Raw genomic sequence first — 18,622 nt, forward strand, 5'->3', positions numbered from 1 at the left:
ATGTCAGGCATGGGCAGAGTGGATAGTCAGAAGCTTTTTCCCAAGGTGGAAAAGTCAATTACTAGGGGGTGCAGGTTTTAAGGTGCAAGGTTTAAAGGAGATGTACAAGGCAGATTTTCTACACAGAGGATGCTGAGTGCCTGGAACTCGCTGCTGGGGGAGGTAGTGGAAGTGGATACGGAAGTGGCTTTTAAGGGGTGTCTTGACGAATACATGAATAGGATGGAAATAGAGGGATATGGTCCCGGGAAGGGTAGGGGGTTTTAGTTCAGTCGGTCAGCATGGCCGATGCAGGCTTGGAGGGCCAAAGGGCATGTTCCTGTGCTGTAATTGTTTTTGTTCTAACTCTGAGTTAGAGTTGGACAATTCAGCCAGTTCCAAGTTGCTTATCTGAGCAGTTACCCAGGAAATGTGAGAAAAATCTGAGCATTACTCCTGGGTAACTATAGAACTGATCCGTCCAATCACTCACACTGACCTCCCCCCTCCTCCCGCCCCTCCCCAACAACACCGTCTTGATCCTCCCCCATTACTCCCCAGCCCAAATGCACTGACGTACTCTTCCCCTATACTCCAACTCCCACCCCAACCTGACCTGACTTGACTGCACCGGATCTCACTACCCGACTCCTACCCTCACCCTCATTCTCCTCACCAACTTGACTTAACCCGATCTCACCGCCTAACTCCCGCCTGGTTCTTTACCTCCCCCCAATACTCCAAGTTGCCCCCATCCACTCCAGTAGCCCCAACCTGACCATGCCTCACCAGCAACTCACCCTCCTCCTACCTCTCTTGGCCCCACTTCATCTCCGACTCACCCACCCCCAACATGCCCTGACCTGATCGCACTATCCTACTCCTTCACCCATCACCTTAGCCATCCTATCCCTTTAGCCATTTACCTGAGCTCCCTAACACTTTACTCATTTATCTCACCTACCCAATCCCTTATCCACTCACCTTACCCTGCGCCGAGTCACTTCCGAGTCACAGGCACCTCCATTGGATGATTGCTCAGAAAAATCAGAGGAAACTAAGTGTGTATTTTTTAAAATATCTGATCTGGGTCAGAAGTAGCAATTCCAATCCTCAAAGGAAGATTTGGGCCAATTATTACCAAATTCTTGTGTAAATCCACATAAAATGAAGTTAACAGTGATTATAATAATTAATTGTAAGAACTAGGCTCCACAAACAGATTTAATGTTGATCCTCCTTTTACTCACCCCTCTACAACAAGGAAAGCTCCATTTGACTGGTTTATCTTTTCTTGAAAAAATCGCCATGAAGTAAGGAAAACAGCCCGTGAGTTTTGTAATTCTAGTTTCTGCCTCTCTTGACTCTGATTCACTCTTCCTTCTTGGACTTATTTCCCCCCATGTTTGCTCTCGCTTTTTTTCCTCTTCCTTTGTCTTCTCTAACAAAGCTTCCTCTTGGCTTTCTTTTTCACTTATAATCAGTCTCTCTTCACATACTGAAGGTCGTTTATCTTTCTTTGGTTCACTGATTCTTCGAGTGGAATTTTTGTTTGCCTTTTCCACACCACCTTCATTTTCTACTTTCCTCTTACTGTTCCTTTGCTGTCTCTTGGGGTCCTTTTCAATCCTAATATTTTCTTTTCTATCTCCCTGACACTGCTCTGCTGGTATTTTCTCACGTGTAACCATCTCACCTCCAGTGCTCTTTTCTTCTCTAACTCTCACATCTGCTTCTTTTGTTTGTCTTTTATTTTTCTTTGTTTCACATGTTTTTGTTTGTCTCATTTTCTCATTTCCCCTTCTCACTCCTGAGGCATTCCTTTTTGAAGCATTGTGTGTGTTTCGGCCGGCAGCTTGTTGGCTTTGTCTAAGCGAGTGATTGTGTGCTCCATCGCCCATTCTTCCTAGTTCATCATTTCCATTCCTATTTCTCGTTGTCATTGATTTATTTGATTGTTTCTCTTCATCTGCATTCTCTCCTTTGACACATAATGGAAAAATGACAATGATAAACACGGCAATACAATATAACACAATAAATAATGATACAATTTAAATTCAAAACATGTTATTTTAAGATGGTCATCAAAACAGCAAACATTGCTTATTGTGCTAAAAGCAAAATACTGCAGATGCTGGAATTAAACAAAAAAAACAGAAAATGCTGGAAAATCTCAGCTGGTCTGACAGCATCTGTGGAGAGAGAATAGAGCCAATGTTTCAAGTCAGGATGACCCTTTGTCAGAGCTGAAGACAAGGAAAATTGGATAAGTTTTATACTGTGAGGGTAGGACAGTGGGGCCGGGGTGGGGGGGGTGCCCGGGGGGGGGGGGGGGGCCATCGCTGAATTCTTGCCGAGGCTATCAGCGGGATAGCTTTATCAATTCCCGGAATTGGACATTTATCAAGCTTGGCGGTCTGATTAACTGTTAGCTTATAATCGCCGCAAATACGGATGTCCTTGTCCGGTTTCAATATGGGGACAATGAATGCTGCCCATTCCAAAACCTGAACCAGCTGGATAATGCCTAGTTCTTCAGCCTGTTTAAATCATGGAATCCCTACAGGTGCAGAAGGCGGCCATTTGGCCCACAGAGTCTGCACCGACTCTCTGACAGAGTCTCTTACCAAGGCCCTCTCCCTGCCCAATCCCCGTAACCCCACACATTTACTATGGCTAATCCAGCTAATCTACACATCTTGGGACACTAAGGGGCACTCTAAGTCATTAAGTTAGCATCCACTTTTCCTCATAAGGCATATGGCACCAGCCTTGTGCTAAAAGAAAACAGAGTTGCCTCTGGATCAACGTAAATCTTAGCTTGAAAGCTTTTGATTTCTCATGAAGGATGTTGCCATATTTTCTAAAAATTATGGAAGTACCCCTGCCTGCATGAGAGATCTCAGACCAATTCAACTTGACTTCTTTAAGCCAATCATGGTCCAGAAGGCTTGATCCTTCACCCGTCACTATTATTACCAGGTGCTGCCAGATTGCTGCTCAGAGTTCACAGGTACGAATGTGGTACCTTTTACTTTTATTGAATCTCCCATGTTCATCATCAACTTGGCAGAAGTGCTCTCCAAGTTCAATGGTTGGGTACCCTCTCTCAAGTACTGAAATATGTTCTCACCCATCACAATGGCTGATGCCCCTGTATCCATTTCCATACTTCCTGGTATCCCATTTACATGGAGTGTTACAGTAATAGGATCTGACTTGACTGGATAAGATCAAAAAGAGTAAATTTCTGAATCAGTGGTGTCAGGCTCTTTCATATAGTGTACTTGTAATATCTTGGTTGGACAGGTAATTGGCAGTCTTTGACTCAGCTCTGCACTGTTTTATCAAATGTCCTCTTTTGTGACAATAATGACACTCGGTCTCCTTGACTGTACATAATTCAGGAGTGTTGCTGCCCGAGCAGTCTGATTGCCTTTACTATATCGGTTTGTTCTGTAGGTGACTGGAATTCTTTCCTACTTCATGACTGCTTTTGCCATTTTGGCACCATTGCTGGCCATAGGTTCCCATCCTGACTGGTGACCAGTGCCATTTTATGCGCCCTATAGATCTTGTGAATCTTTTTCAGCACTTTCCATGGCCAGTGCTATTTCCATTGCTGATTGAAATTTACACCAACTTCTGCTAACAATTGATGCTGTGTTGCATCATTGCTCAATCTATAAACTAACCAATCCCACAGCATGTCATTTAGAGGCAGTCCAAAATCACAATGCCCTGATAATTTAGTTTAGCAATGTAAATCACAATCAATCCACCTGAGGCTCTCACTGTCAAATTAAATTTGAATCTCTAGAGATTATGAATGATGGTTTGAATTGAAAATGACCTTTCACTAAATTCACGGGCTCACTGATTGAATTGGAGTGGGACAATTTTAGGGCCGAGAGACTGTGATTAAGATTGTAGGTCTGACTTCTACAGATGCTCAGTAGAATTGCTTTGTATTTTGTCTCCTCCCCTATTTCATTTGCCTGGAAATAAAACCTGAGGTATTGAAGTATGGACTCCAGTCCTCCATCCTCCCTGGAGAAGTTGAATCCTGGTGAGTACATATTTTTCCTTCAATCTTTATGTAAAATGTGATATTCACACCTACTGGGCTGGAAGCAGTGCAAAGATCATTTATCCTCATCATCAGATGTGATGATATACTGCCAGAGGCTTCTTAAGTTGAATAAACAAACTTTATTTACAAGGTTGTTTTATTAGCTGCATCCTTTGAGCTAGTCCATATAGGACACTCTTTCTAACTTGGAAACTAGAAACAAGTCCTCCCTTTTAGAAGATTCTCCATGCTAGGCATTGATTGGTTGTTCAGACCACATACTCAGTAAGACTGGTCTTAAAGTGACAAGCACCACAGTCTGTCTGCAAATTAAAGGATGCCAATTTCAAAACCCAACAGAAATTGGGCAATTTGCTCCTTTATCTGTACAAGTTACCTTGAAGAAGTCCTCCAAGGTAATCAAAATACTCACTTGTGTGCAGCAAAAAGAAGCAGAAAACCTTCCCGAGAACATCTGAAATCCACCTCTCTGCAAAATAACTGCTTGCTGAATGAGCCATCCTTTAAGGCCATAAGAAATAGGAACAGGACTAGACCATTCAGCACTTCGAACCCACTCAGCCATTTAATAAGATCATTGCTGATCTAACACTCGAAGTCCACTTTCCTGCCTTATCTCTGTAACCTTTAATTCCCCATCTGATTAAAAACCTATTGATCTCAGCCTTGAATCTCCACAGCTTCCTGGGGTAAAGGATTCCAAAGATTCACCAATCTTTGAGAGAGGAAATTCTTCCTTAAATCCATCTTAAATGAGCACCCCCTTATTCTGCGACTGTGCCCTCTCGTCCTATACTCTCCCATGAGTGGAAACATCCTCCCAATATTTACCCTGTCTAACTCCCTAAGAATTTTATATGTTGGCTGGTGGCTTTTGGCAACCTGAATGTCTCCTACAACCTCCAGCCCAGCAGTCGCTTTACATCATTATGGCTGGGTAGCTGATGGATGGTATCTGGGGGAAGCCCAGTTGAAATATCCTAGGCCTCAAGCTGAGGGCAATGAGAGAATTTTGCACTTGCCCTCTATCCAAAACCCATTGTGGGTTCAAACTAACCCCAGACACTGGATCATGAGGTGATGAGCAGAATATCTAAGCAATCACTAAATCTCACCTTACAATTCTAAATGTTTCCAAAATTAATTGGCTGCTACACAAACATGATGCAATAGTGTGGAAATATTTACCTCACTGAAAGGTAGTTGGACATGTACGTCTGATGCTGAGCAACTGACAAAATCCATTAATGATACCTCAATGCTTACACATTCCTTTCAAACCCAAAGTAATTCATTGTGAGGAATAAAGTCAAAATTATTGAAGTAACCTGCATTACTCTAAACCTGGTATAACCTTCTATCTAAGAGCTGGAAGATTTTGAGAAAAGATCCTTGTGAAGTCTTATCTATTTACTTTCCAGAATGCAATCAAATAACAAGTTATTAAAGGTATTTTTGATTTAACCTGTTCTATCTTACCCTTTCAAGTCAATATTTGGATGGAAGAATGTTGAAGTGCAAAATATATAAATTGCACTAACTCATGTTGCGACCTCATTGGAATTTAATTTTTTAAATAAAGTAATCCATGCATAGAATAAAATATTAATAAATGGCTGAAAACCTGATTCAAGCGAATTGTTCAGTGTATTACTACTGAAATATACTAGACTAAATTATATATATCTGGTGAAATGTTGCTGCATTCAATTTATTATTCTCAATAACTCAAGACAAGAGCTTTACCACTGTATGAATTTGAACAAAATGCTTCTTTACATTGGAAAGATCCTGCATGAGAATGTGAGACAGATATAAGTTGCTGAATACAAATTGATCAATCCCATATCAGAATGGAAGATTATATTTACCAAGACAGTTCTTTACTTCTGCCTTCCTGTACATTAGCATGTATGCTGTACCTGATCTGCGGTTTAAAATAAATACATTGTTGAAAATTAGTTCTTATCTTACGATTTACATTCTAAAACTTTTGGGAAGTTAATGTAGCAAACAAACTAAGGGATAATCAAGGACATTTAATCAGAAGCACAGTTTAACAACACTTCTACCTTATATAAGCCGTGTCGTCTGTACTGTCAGCGCATTCGCCAGGAATGAAATATTTCATCTGTAAAAGTAATACTCCTATTAATTTATGGTTTAGAAAAGGTTAAAGTATTTTCGTTTTTTAGTTCAAAGAATGCAAAACTCTTGTTCATAATTATAGCATAGAAATCGCACAAATATTCTGTTGCAAAAATGACAGGATTATTTGGTGGTGGTGATATGGGGGGCGGTGAGGGGTGATGCAGTGGGGGATGGTATTTGTGGTAGCTTAGTATGTGAAAATGTGCTGCATGAGGGACAATCAGGTTGGGTGCAGGCAGTGTATCATGTGCCCAAGTGTGGCCGCTTTTCAAATATTAAGGTATTGAACAGCCAACAGAATTTATACAGAATGTTGATATAGGAGACATGGCAACTTCAAGATTCCTGCCCCTTTTCGACAACATGACAAACCTGGATTCAGGGTTTTGGACATTTTTGCTGCACAAACCCTTTAGCTTTTGACAGTAATCTGGGGGTGTATCTGATGGGGCATTCCTACACAGCCTGCCATATGCATTTCTGATTGGTCTCGCAGCTTCTGCATTTGCCAAAATCAGATGGTGGTTCTCTGCTCAGCTGAATTCAGGTTGCAGAGTTAAATAGGCGCTCGATAATTGATCTCAGAGTGGTCATTTGTAATTAGAACAGTGACCCAATGCTGAAGAACATTTCAGGAAACCATGGGCAGAATTCTCCCATCCAGGAATGAGTCCCGTGGTGGACACGTGGAGTGTTTTCCACTTTGGGGGTCAACGGAAATCTTCTGTCCCTGGTGTAATTAACTATGCATCTGGGAGTTTTGTGCCATCTTCCTTGGTGGGTGGGCTTAAATGGCATGCATCCTGCCGTCATACCCAGGTACCATATTGAAAAGATTCCCAATATCACTGATCCATCATTAAAGAAAGAGGATGGACCTTCTGAAGAAAAAATGGACCTTCAGGAAAACTGAGGCTAGAAGGTGGACCTCCTCAAAGACACTTAAGCTGAAGATCTACAAAGTAGATCTACCGCTTCCCCCCCACACCCTCCCTCCCCTCACTGCTGTGGTGTTCTAGGATCCAGGGTCATTGGCTGCCTCCATCTCGAGCTCCAGAGGCATCCACAGGCCTTCTTAAGGTTTGTCTGGACTTCTGCACACCACATTGGTCCAGACATGTTCTGCACTGATGCATTTTCCTACTGGCATCACAGAGAATTGGGCATGGGGCAAGAAACTGGTCAGTCCCATTAGTGGGATGCAAATTGGTTTCATGACGCCCTCCAGTGGGATTCCCAATTAGCCATGAGCGGGCAGCATCGGAAGATCCCATTGTAATGTCATGCCAGCCTCAAACTGACTTTGAGTCTCCCACTAAATTCTACTCCTCCACCCACCATTGATCTCACCCATGGCAGCTTGGGGGAATTCCGCCCCATGATCCTTTTCACCTTGGCCTAACTGGTCTGCGACTCCTGTTTTTGTCTTGAAAGGATGACATTCCAAAATTATACTGCCTCTGCCGAGTGGCGCTGCCTGCTGGGCTCTATCTGGGTTTCAAAACAGGGCCAGTGATAAGTGAAAGCAACAGGTAGCCCTGCTACACTGAGAGCAGTGTGAAAACATTGGTGGATTTTTTTTACCTTAAAATACTCGCTTGAAATAATGGGTGGGAGTTTCCATTCCCCCCCCCCCCCCCCCCCCCCCAGTGCTGGATTAGGTGAGAAAACAGGTGTGCAGTTTGCCCACTGCAAGTCGGCTTTTCTCTCCATATTTTTCACACTTGGTTATAGAAAGTACTGGGGCGTGTCTGACACCATCACACCATGGGGAGGAGATGCAGGGGAAGGCAAGGTGAGGAGCCAGCAATGTTGACTCTCCAGAGATCAGGTTTCCGCTTCTAAAGGGCACACCAATCTTAATACAATTTAAATTTCAAAGGACCCCCTCCACCCCAAGGACACAGAGACCTGCCCCCATGAACATGCTCTTCCCGCCCCGCCCCCCACCATTCCTCCCTCAAAGCCTTCCTGCCACATGTCATCCCCACCCCTCCCACATCTACCCCTCCTTCCCCCACTACCACTAACATAGGGCATGGACGCCTCCCCCCCGCACGCGTGCACACGCACATGCTCCCAGCACCACTTCTGGCACCTTGTCATTGCCAGGGGATTGCACTAGGGTACTGCCCAATCATGTGCCTCCCTCCAGGGAGCTATTTTTACCTGTGTGTCCTGGTTCCCTTCACCCGGTTACTGGTTATAAAAATCAGTTGTAAACCTGGTTGACTTGAAGTCGGTGAGGAGGGAATCCCTAATTAGGGAGAACGGTACAGTGGGGAAGCCTGCTAATTATATTTAAATATATTGAAATAAGGTTCCTGACTTTCCTGGGCAGGATCCTCATTGCATCACTGGCAGGGGTTGGGGAAAATCTGAAAGTGAGATCTCGCCATAGAGATTCCCATTTTCTAGCTCTTGCGGAATTCTGAGGCGCATTGCCATTTGCGCTTGTGGTGAATGTAGGAGCAAAATCCATCCCTTCATTGTCCAAGTAAAATTAATTTGATCTTTTATGAAGTTATTTTATGCACAGCAAAATACCTAGAAATCTATTTAAGTAATGAGTTTTAAACTTCCAAAATATATCTGGATTCCTTAATGTGATTGAAAAATTGCCCTGAATGTTTTGCGTTTGATTTTATGCTTAGATATTCTCTTACACCACCATCGCCTCCAGGGCTATGGGCCACATGCTGGGAAATGGGATTGGTGTCATCAGATCTTTGTTGACTGGTGTGGACATGATGGGCTGAATGGTCTCCTTCTGTGCTGTAAACATCTATGAATCTACAGTTCGAATATATGTCTCAGTGAAGAAAACGTTTACCTCTTTGACAATTCTATCATTGAAACAGTACCAATTACTGGAAGAAACTGGTTTAATGTAAGCAATATAATGGCCACTGCCATATCCTCCCGAATGATCGCATATTGCAAACAGCTCGTATGTAGTGTATTCCTAGAGAGAGATTGAAGTACAATATTAAGGAAATAACATCACACTTTAAACTTCAAAGCCTTTGGAATAGGACAGCAATTTAACTGATGTAAGTTTCTAACACAAGTGGTTCTTAATATTGATATTAATGTTGGAAAATATCCAAGCTTGGGCTGACAACTGGCAAGAAATGTTTGCACCACACAAACGCCAGGCAATGACCATCTCCAACAACAGAGGATCTACCCATCGTCCCTTGACATTCAATGACATCACCATCGCAGAATTCCTCACTATTAACATCCTGAGGGTTACCATTGACCAGAAACTGAACTGGGACTAGCCATATAGATAATGTGGCTACAAGGGCATGTCAGAGGCTAGGAAACCTGTGGCAAGTAATTCACTTTCTCACTCCCTAAAGCCATCTACAAGGCACAAATCAGGCGTGTGATGGAACACTCTCCACTTGCCTGGATGAGTGCAGCTTCAACAACACAAGAAGGTCTACACCATCCAGGAAAAAGCAGCCTTTTTGATTGGCACCCCTTCCACCAACTTAAACATTCACTCACTCCATACACAGTGGCAGCAGTATATTCCATATATACCAGATGAACTGCAACAACTCACCAAGGCTCCTTCAACAGCACCTTCCAAATCTGTGACCTTGACCACCTAGAAAGACAAGGGCAGGTGTTACATCGATCTATAGGTGCGGGACAGTGGCAGTGGTTAGCACCCAGGTTCAATTATGGCACTGGGTGACTGTGTGGAGTTTGCACATTCTTCGTGTCCGTGTGGGTTTCCTTCCACAGTCCAAAGATGTGTAGGTTAGGTGGATCGGCTATGCTAACTTGCCCCTTAGTGTCCAAAGATATATAGGTTAGGGAGATTAGCGGGGGCAAATACGTGGGGTTACAGGGTAACCAGGATATGAGTTGGCGCAGATTCAATGGGCCGAATGGCATTATAGGGATTCTACTAGTTCCCCTCCAAGCCAGATACATTCACCCACTTGAAAATACATCGTTGTTCTTTTACTGCTCTTGGTCAGAATCCTGGAACATCCTTCCTGACAGCACTGTGGGTGTACCTACCTCACATGGAAGGTTAAAGAAGGTGACTCACCAGCACCTTCTCAAGGGCAATTAGGAATAGGCTTGGCACATTAATAAGCTGCTAAGTAACATTTCTTAGAGCAAAATAAACCAAAAGCACATACGTCACTGCACATCACATTCAGCATTATAAACATAATATCAGAAACTCTATGGCCCACAGTTTAAATGAGTTTTAGGTCAATCTGAAATATTCAGGTAAGAGATGGCGCAGTTGTGCATTGAAAAGCTATTCGCATCTCCATCAATCACAACTAATGCCTAATCTTTCTAACTTCAGCTCACCCTCACAAATGTAGCACTGCCGTAAGCCTCAGACCCACATGTAACAGATTACATACACTGTCAGCTATTCAAACATAATAATTGCAAATCACCCAAACATCTTGCACTACACTCACTGACACACTCTCCCCTCCCCCCACCTTACTCTTGTGCTTTTTCCTTTCAGATATCCAAGAATGGCACACGGGGAAAGGTTGAGGTCACATTTGAGTTCTCCTCCAGGGACTTGGATGAGGACCTTGGTGTTGTGGTGTGTTGATAAATGTTCATGAGAATGTGCACTGAAATGCTTGGTGCATTGGCAGGTCTAACAGAAAGCTTGCTATCACTGTCAAGGAGCATGGGGGAGACCCAGCGCAACTTGGCACAAGACTTTGGACAAGAGCTTGGAGCCCATCCTTCCTGGCAAGGAAGTAGTGATCAACTCCACAAGAACAGGTGTAGCCTCATCCATAATGTATGGCTGAATTGCTATTATTTCAGCCTCCATTTCATTGGTACAGTGGAAGGTTTTACTGAAGTCAAGCAAACACAGCTTGCAGCATTGGAGGTGCAGACTACTTATTGCCAGTAGGATGTGACACATGCTCTGAACAGGACTGCATCACTCCACCCGAGCAGTGAAGCATTGCTTACGGATTCCAATGGACAGCTCACTGCTATTTCTGATGGTAACATTGTTGTTGTTGCGTGTGCACACTGTTCACTTGTACTTGAGTTGCACATCTAAATCATGAGCCAGGCAGTCATCAGAAAGCCCTGGTTGTCCAAGAGTCACCTTCTGTCTGCAGACTACTGACTGTAGTAATCTGAATGCTGAAAGGTATTTTAGGGGTCTCACTGCAGTCCAGCAATCTGTCTACCAACATATTTGGTAAGATACAACTCTGGGGATGTGACTGTGACTCTACAGAGCACAAATCTACTGTCCTCTCTCAAGGTGACATCATTTATCTTCCCACTCCTGCCATTTTGTTGGGGCCCCTGCTGTTGCCTGTGAGTCAACCAACCCAGGCTGCTATCACCCATGCTCGGATGCTGCAATCCAAAACCAAGCCCTCTAGGGCCAGAACTGCTCACGATTGAACTGCAAGGGATCTGAACTCTCACCAATTGAAAATCACCAACCATACTGCAAAGCATAAGAGCACTAGGATGCAAAGGCACCCACAAGACAGGCAGTGAGGGAATGCACAAGGATGACTAGCTGTCTGTTTATGAAACATTGATTTTTTTTTACAGCATTGTTTTGTGGTGGATTTAATTTTAATCTCAGAATCCCTACAGTGCAGAAGGAGGCCATTTGGCCCATCAAGACAGCACCGACCACAATCCCACCCAGGCCCTATTCCCGTAATCCCAAATATTTACCCTACTAATCCCCTGACACTAGGGCCAGTTTAGCATGGCCAATCCACCTAACTCGCACATCTTTGGACTGTGGGAGGAAACCAGGGCACCTGGAGGAAACCCATGCAGACATGGGGAGAATGTGCAAACTCCACACAGTTACCCAAGGCTGGAATTGAACCTGGGTCCCTGATGCTGTGAGGCAGCAGTGCTAACCACTGTGTCACCGTGCCGTCCAGTGGTCAGCAATAGAGCGATGGAAAGGTGTGAGACTATTGCCAAATGGAGAATTAGTGTCACATATCTCAGAATGAGCTGAAAACTGACAGACCAGCTGAAAAGGGAATGTGCTGCTGGACTCCAGCTCATCCTCAACTGCTTGGTATCTATCTGCTGGCCAGGGCTGTGCCTTCAAGATGGTGAAGTCATGCAGGATGAGCAGGACCATGACAGGATGTGAAACATGTTCTGGAGAAGACTGCACCACTCCACCAGAACAGTGGAAGCACCGTTTACAGACTCCACTGGGCAGCTCATTGCCATTTCAGGTGGTAGCATGTTGTTGTTGCATGTGCACGCTGTTCACTTGTGCTTGGGTTGCACATCAGAGTCATGAGTCAGGCGGTCATCAGATAGCCCTTGTTGCCCAAGAGTCACCCTCTGACTACATGTAATGGCTAAAATACCGATGATACAGAGGGACTGGCTCCGAATCAAGGCATTCATCTACATGTTGTGCTGAGTTTATTTACATAGCAACTGCACATTCAAGGAATGAACCACTTGGGTTTGGACATGAATTTCCACCCACAAAGTAACATGTGTAACATGACGAAAGAAACGTAACAACTTCACCAAGCTGGTGTCCAGCACAACTGTGCCAGAAGTGAGCATGACATGCTGATGCATTTTGCATTAGAAACAGCAGCCAAAATGCCAAAAATCTGTATGGTGTGCAGCTGAATTTGCTTCACTTGCCACCACAACAAAGTCTGTTCCCCAGCCACTAATTCCATCCCTCTCCCACCAAACATTTCAGACTGAACTAGACCATTGCACCATTTGATCCTGAAATGAGTTTCTGGTTGATATATCCTCTCCATTGCTAAGAATGCCTATTTCTACATCCATGATATTGTGCATCTCACTCCCTTCTGATGCCGAAATCCTCACCCATGCTTTCTTTACCTCCAAATTTGACTATTCAAATGCTGTTCTGTCTGACATCTCACCTTCCAACCTCTGCTAAAGATCAGCTCATCCAGAACTCGCAGGAAGGCCTACTCTCTGTCTGACCTATGTTATCTATATAAGCTCCAAGACTGGAAACACCTCAATTTTAAAGTTCTCTTTGTGTTCAAACCCTCTATGATCTCATCCATCCGTGCCTCTGGGACCTCTTTCAGCCGGACAGATCTCATAGATCTCTGTATTCCTCCAATACCAACATCTTACACTTTCTTGATTTTCATTGCTCCACCATTGATAGTTTTGCTTTGTTACCAAGGCCCCATGCTCTGAAATTCCCTCCCTAAATCCCATCACCTCCTGCCCTCTCTTTCCATTTTAAGTCAGTCCTTAAAACCTACCACTTTGACCAAGTGTTTGGTCACCTATTCTAATATCTCCCAAGTGGTTTGGTGTCAAATTTTGTTTGAAAACACTCAGCGAAGCAGGATCAAACATTAGACTATGTTAAAGGTGGAATAGAAATACACACTGTTATATAGAGAAAAATTAGGAGGCGTGAAGTACAAGTCCATAAAAGAACCTGCCTGGATTTATACCCATTTGAAACTCTGTTCATGTTACCACGATGCAAATTCCACATCACCGAGGAAAAAACTTCCATAGATGTGCTGTGATGATGCATGAATATTTCTACATGCCTCATCAAGAACAACTTACATATTTACAGTATTCTTAGTGTCTTAAAACATTTCATAAAATGATCTCCCATACAACATACTAATATGCTTTAGAACCACAGAAAATTACAGCTCAGAAACAGGCCTTTTGGCCCTTCTTGTCTGTGCCGAACCATTTTTTGCCTAGTCCCACTGATCTGCACTTGGACCATATCCCTCCACACCCCTCTCATCCATGAACCCGTCCAAGTTTTTCTTAAATGTTAAAAGTGACCCCGCATTTACCACTTTATCCGGTAGCTCATTCCACACTCCCACCACTCTCTGCGTGAAGAAGCCCCCCCTAATATTCCCTTCAATCTTTTCTCCTTTCACCCTGAACCCATGCCCTCTGGTTTTTTTCTCTCCTAGCCCTAGCCTCAGTGGAAAAAGCCTGCTTACATTCACTCTTATCTATACCCATCAAAATCTTGTACACCTCTATCAAATCTCCCCTCATTCTTCTACGCTCCAGGGAATAAAGTCCCAACCTATTCAATCTCTCTCTGTAACTCATCTTCTCAAGTCCCGGCAACATCCTTGTGAACCTTCTCTGCACTCTTTCAACCCTATTTACATCCTTCCTGTAACTAGGTGACCAAAACTGTACACAATACTCTAAATTCAGCCTCACCACTGCCTTATATAACCTTACCATAACACTCCAACTTTTATACTCAATACTCCGATTTATAAAGGCCAATGTACCAAAGGCACTCTTTACAACCCTACCCACCTGTGACGTCACTTTTAGGGAATTCTGTACCTGTATTCCCAGATCCCTCTGTTCAACAGCACTCTTCAGAGTCCTACCATTTACCCTGTATGTTCTTCTTTGGTTTGTTCTTCCAAAGTGCAATATCTCCCACTTGCCTGCATTAAATTCCATTTGCCATTTTCCAGCCCATTTTTCTAGCTGGTCCAAATCCCTCTGCAAGCTTTGAAAACCTTCCTCACTGTCCACTACACCTCCAATCTTTGTATCATCAGCAAATTTGCTGATCCAATTTATCACATTATCATCCAGATCATTGGTATAGATGACAAACAACAATGGACCCAACATCGATCCCTGCGGCACACCACTAGTACCACTAGTCACAGGCCTCCACTCAGAGAAGTAATCCTCCACAACCACTTTCTGGCTTCTTCCATTGAGTAAGAGTTTTAACAACACCAGGCTAAAGTCCAACAGGTTTATTTGGTAGCAAATACCATTAGCTTTCGGAGCGCTGCTCCTTCGTCAGATGGAGTGGAAATCTGCTCTCAAACAGGGCACAGAGACACAAAATCAAGTTACAGAATACTGATTAGAATGCGAATCCCTACAACCAACCAGATCTTAAAGATACAGACAATGTGAGTGGAGGGAGCATTAAGCACAGGTTAAAGAGATGTGTATTGTCTCCAGACAGGACAGCCAGCAAGTCCAGGAGGCAAGCTGTGGGGGTTACTGATAATGTAGCATAAATCCAACATCCCGGTTTAGGCCGTCCTCATGTGTGCGGAACTTGGCTATCAGTTTCTGCTCAGCGACTCTGCGCTGTCGTGTGTCATGAAGGCCGCCTTGGAGAATGCTTACCCGAAGATCAGAGGCTGAATGCCCGTGACCGCTGAAGTGCTCCCCCACAGAAAGAGAACAGTCTTGCCTGGTGATTGTCGAGCAGTGTTCATTCATCCGTTGTCGTAGCGTCTGCATGGTTTCCCCAATGTACCATGCCTCGGGACATCCTTTCCTGCAGCGTATCAGGTAGACAACGTTGGCCGAGTTGCAAGAGTAGGTACCGTGTACCTGGTAGATGGTGTTCTCATGTGAGATGATGGCATCTGTGTCGATGATCCGGCACGTCTTGCAGAGGTTGCTGTGGCAGGGTTCTGTGGTGTCGTGGTCACTGTTCTCCTGAAGGCTGGGTAGTTTGCTGCGGACAATGGTCTGTTTGAGGTTGCGCGTTGTTTGAAGGCAAGAAGCGGGGGTGTGGGGATGGCCTTGGCGAGATGTTCATCTTCATCGCCGGCATCTCCACATCATGACTACCATCGACACCGCAAACTGCTGGCTCCAAGTAGAGAGGATCTCCAAGAAGATCGCGCATATCGACACAGACATCAAGTTCCTACAAACATGCAAGAAAGCAGACTTTGCCGTCGCACCTCACTCAATACCCTGTCCGGTCCTGGGGATTTATCCACTCTGATTTGCCTCAAGACAGCGAGCACCTCCTCCCCTTTAATCCCCTTTACTGTGTGCCTTGTTTGATGTGCTATACTCAGCACTCCTTCGCTCGTGCCTCTTATCTTTTAATAGTTTCTGCCTTTCTTCAGACTCAGCTTTTCTGGATCATTTTGATAGACGTGCTTGCAGGTCTGTTAAATGTGTTTTTGCCTCTTTTCTGGATTCTTATGGAAAATGTCAGTTGAAATCTGTTCAGTGGACAGTAGCATCACTATACGTTCTACTCCCTTTAGAAAAACATCTGACAGAAATATTTCTGATTGCAATACAACACTGGAACATTCTGTCTACTAAATGTTCTGGAAAATACATGGAACTGTGTAATAGTTAAGCTTGTTATTTATTCTGGTGGTTGTGTTGTTTTGCCGGGTTTTATTCCCCATTGGCTAGTTTCAAGGTAACGAGAGTCAAAAAATGCAGTGATGTCCTGCCTGCTTCGTATCCTCCTGCTCCTGGCCTGTCTCTAATTTTATGGGACCAATAACTATGTTAGGAGGTCAATTAGTGGCCACCTTACAATCTCATCCCAGCCAATTAATTTCCTTGTATTTTCCAATTCCGATCACTTACCGCAATTGGTCATTTAGAACATAGAACATAGAACAGTACAGCACAGAACAGGCCCTTCGGCCCACGATGTTGTGCCGAGCATTTTGAGCGTATCGGATAACTTTGAGCATATCGGATAGCTTTGAGCATGTCAGGTAGCTTTGAGCATGCTGTGAATAACTTTGAGTATGCTATGGGTAGCTTTGAACGTGATGCAGATAGTTTTGAGCATGCAGCAGATAGCTTTGAGTGCACTGAATATAATTTTGAATGCACTGGATAGCTTTAATGTCATACCAACCTCCCCCCACCTATCCCAATCTCTCCCTGCTCCAACATCCCCTGAACCAAATCCCTCACTCACCTGACCCCCATCCTGACCTGACATCCCCTGCTCCCGACCCCTTTCCCATACCTTGGACACATCTTCTCCCTGGCTTGTCAGTAAAAAAAGGGGGCACAGTCTCCTTGAACCTGCCAATGTTACACCAAGCCTGTGCTTTGGGAGACTGTTTTTAAAAGAGTAGGCAAAATAAATGAACTGGCCTATCTTTCTATGGTGAGTTTAGCCCATAGCCATGAGGCTAATACAACAATTTCACACTGCTCAATACGATTGACTGGGGAGCCAGAGAGAACGATACTGTTTTTGCAAAGCTTATGGGGAAATTTGTGCATAAATTACAATGAGTGCCATTAATCTCACTTTTTACTTTAATGGTAAATTTGGCTTACTACAAACTGAAAACATCAATATACCACCGTTCAATTTATGTACTAGAGAATTTCTGAGACAGGTCATTGAGACAATGATATGAAAATATAATTCAACCAATTCCCACTTTGCACTTCAGAATAAAGTGGAACTGTACACAAAAGGAACAGTGAATCCAGTGGATTGTAACAGAGGAGATCAATTTATACCACGATGTACAGAGCTGTTTTCGCAATAGCCACATTTATTATTGATTAGCTCCACATATAAATGACAAAGGTCAATGAGATTTGTGACTAATAAACTTCAAGATGCTGCTTATATTTGACCTAAAACAATATCCACAAATCACTACTGATTCAATCTGGCTGAGAGAGCAAAGATTCAGTAACACAAATAGAATTAAATCTGCATCCTCTACGCGATAGCATCATATATACATGGTGTGCTGAACCATCACAATAAATAAGCAAAATACTATGGATGCTGAAATCCAAAATGGCAGCCAGGATGCCAAATATCTGGATGGTATGCAGTCAAATTTGCTCTCGACTTCACTTTCCATCACAAAACCATCTGTTCACTAGCCACTCTCCGACCAAACATCTGAGACTGAACCAGACCATTGCATCATTTGATCCTGAAATTAGTTTTCTCACCAATTCCCAACTGTCAAAGCAATAGATACATTGCAACAAATCATAGAACCGTAGGATCCCTAGTGCCGAAGGAGGCGATTCGGAGTTGGAATCTGCACCAATTCTCCAACAGAGCATCTAATCCAGGCCCATTCCCCTGCCCTATCCCAGTAACCGAATGCATTTACCCTGCTAAATCCCCCCTAACCTATATATCTTGGGACACTAAGGGGCAATTTATCTGGGCCAATCCACCTAACTGGCACATTCTGGACTGAAGGAGGCAACTGGAACACCCGGAGGAAACCCATGCAGACTCAGGGAGAATGTACAAACTCCACACAGACAGTCAGCCAAGGCTGAAATTGAACCCAGGTCCCTGGTGTTGTAAGGCAGTAGTGCTAACCACTGTGGTTACAATATTAGAAAAGGTGAAAAAGTCTTACCATGGGGATCCAACGCCACTCTGCATTATCTGTGTCTTTAATCTGTGAAAATAAATTAAAAGTTGAAACTTTTGTGTAATTCAAGTTTGCTGGTTTTTAACAGCACGGTCATGATAAAAGAAACCTATAGGGCCCGATTTTACCAATCGGAGCATAATATGGATCCGAGCCCGGAATCCTCTTTGCAGCGCGCCCATCCGCTTCTTGC

At 43.8% G+C, this 18,622-nt stretch overlaps 1 protein-coding gene across 2 annotated transcripts in view; it reads right to left on the reverse strand.

Moving 5' to 3' along the window:
- Window positions 1–1,075: 1,075 nt before the first annotated feature.
- LOC144484309 (ubl carboxyl-terminal hydrolase 18-like) overlaps window positions 1,076–18,622 on the reverse strand; it is a 56,118-nt gene continuing 38,571 nt past the window's right edge. For both annotated transcript variants that reach the window (XM_078202849.1, XM_078202858.1), the window contains 6 exons: window positions 18,415–18,456; window positions 9,804–9,848; window positions 9,060–9,191; window positions 6,148–6,206; window positions 5,947–6,002; window positions 1,076–1,960 (listed from right to left, as the gene is read on the reverse strand). In XM_078202849.1, coding sequence (XP_078058975.1) covers window positions 1,185–1,960; window positions 5,947–6,002; window positions 6,148–6,206; window positions 9,060–9,191; window positions 9,804–9,848; window positions 18,415–18,456 — 1,110 coding nt within the window. In that variant the 3' untranslated portion in view covers window positions 1,076–1,184. The remainder of the gene's footprint in view (window positions 1,961–5,946; window positions 6,003–6,147; window positions 6,207–9,059; window positions 9,192–9,803; window positions 9,849–18,414; window positions 18,457–18,622) is intronic.

This window comes from Mustelus asterias, chromosome 3, assembly GCF_964213995.1.
Source record: "Mustelus asterias chromosome 3, sMusAst1.hap1.1, whole genome shotgun sequence".
NCBI lineage: Eukaryota > Metazoa > Chordata > Chondrichthyes > Carcharhiniformes > Triakidae > Mustelus > Mustelus asterias.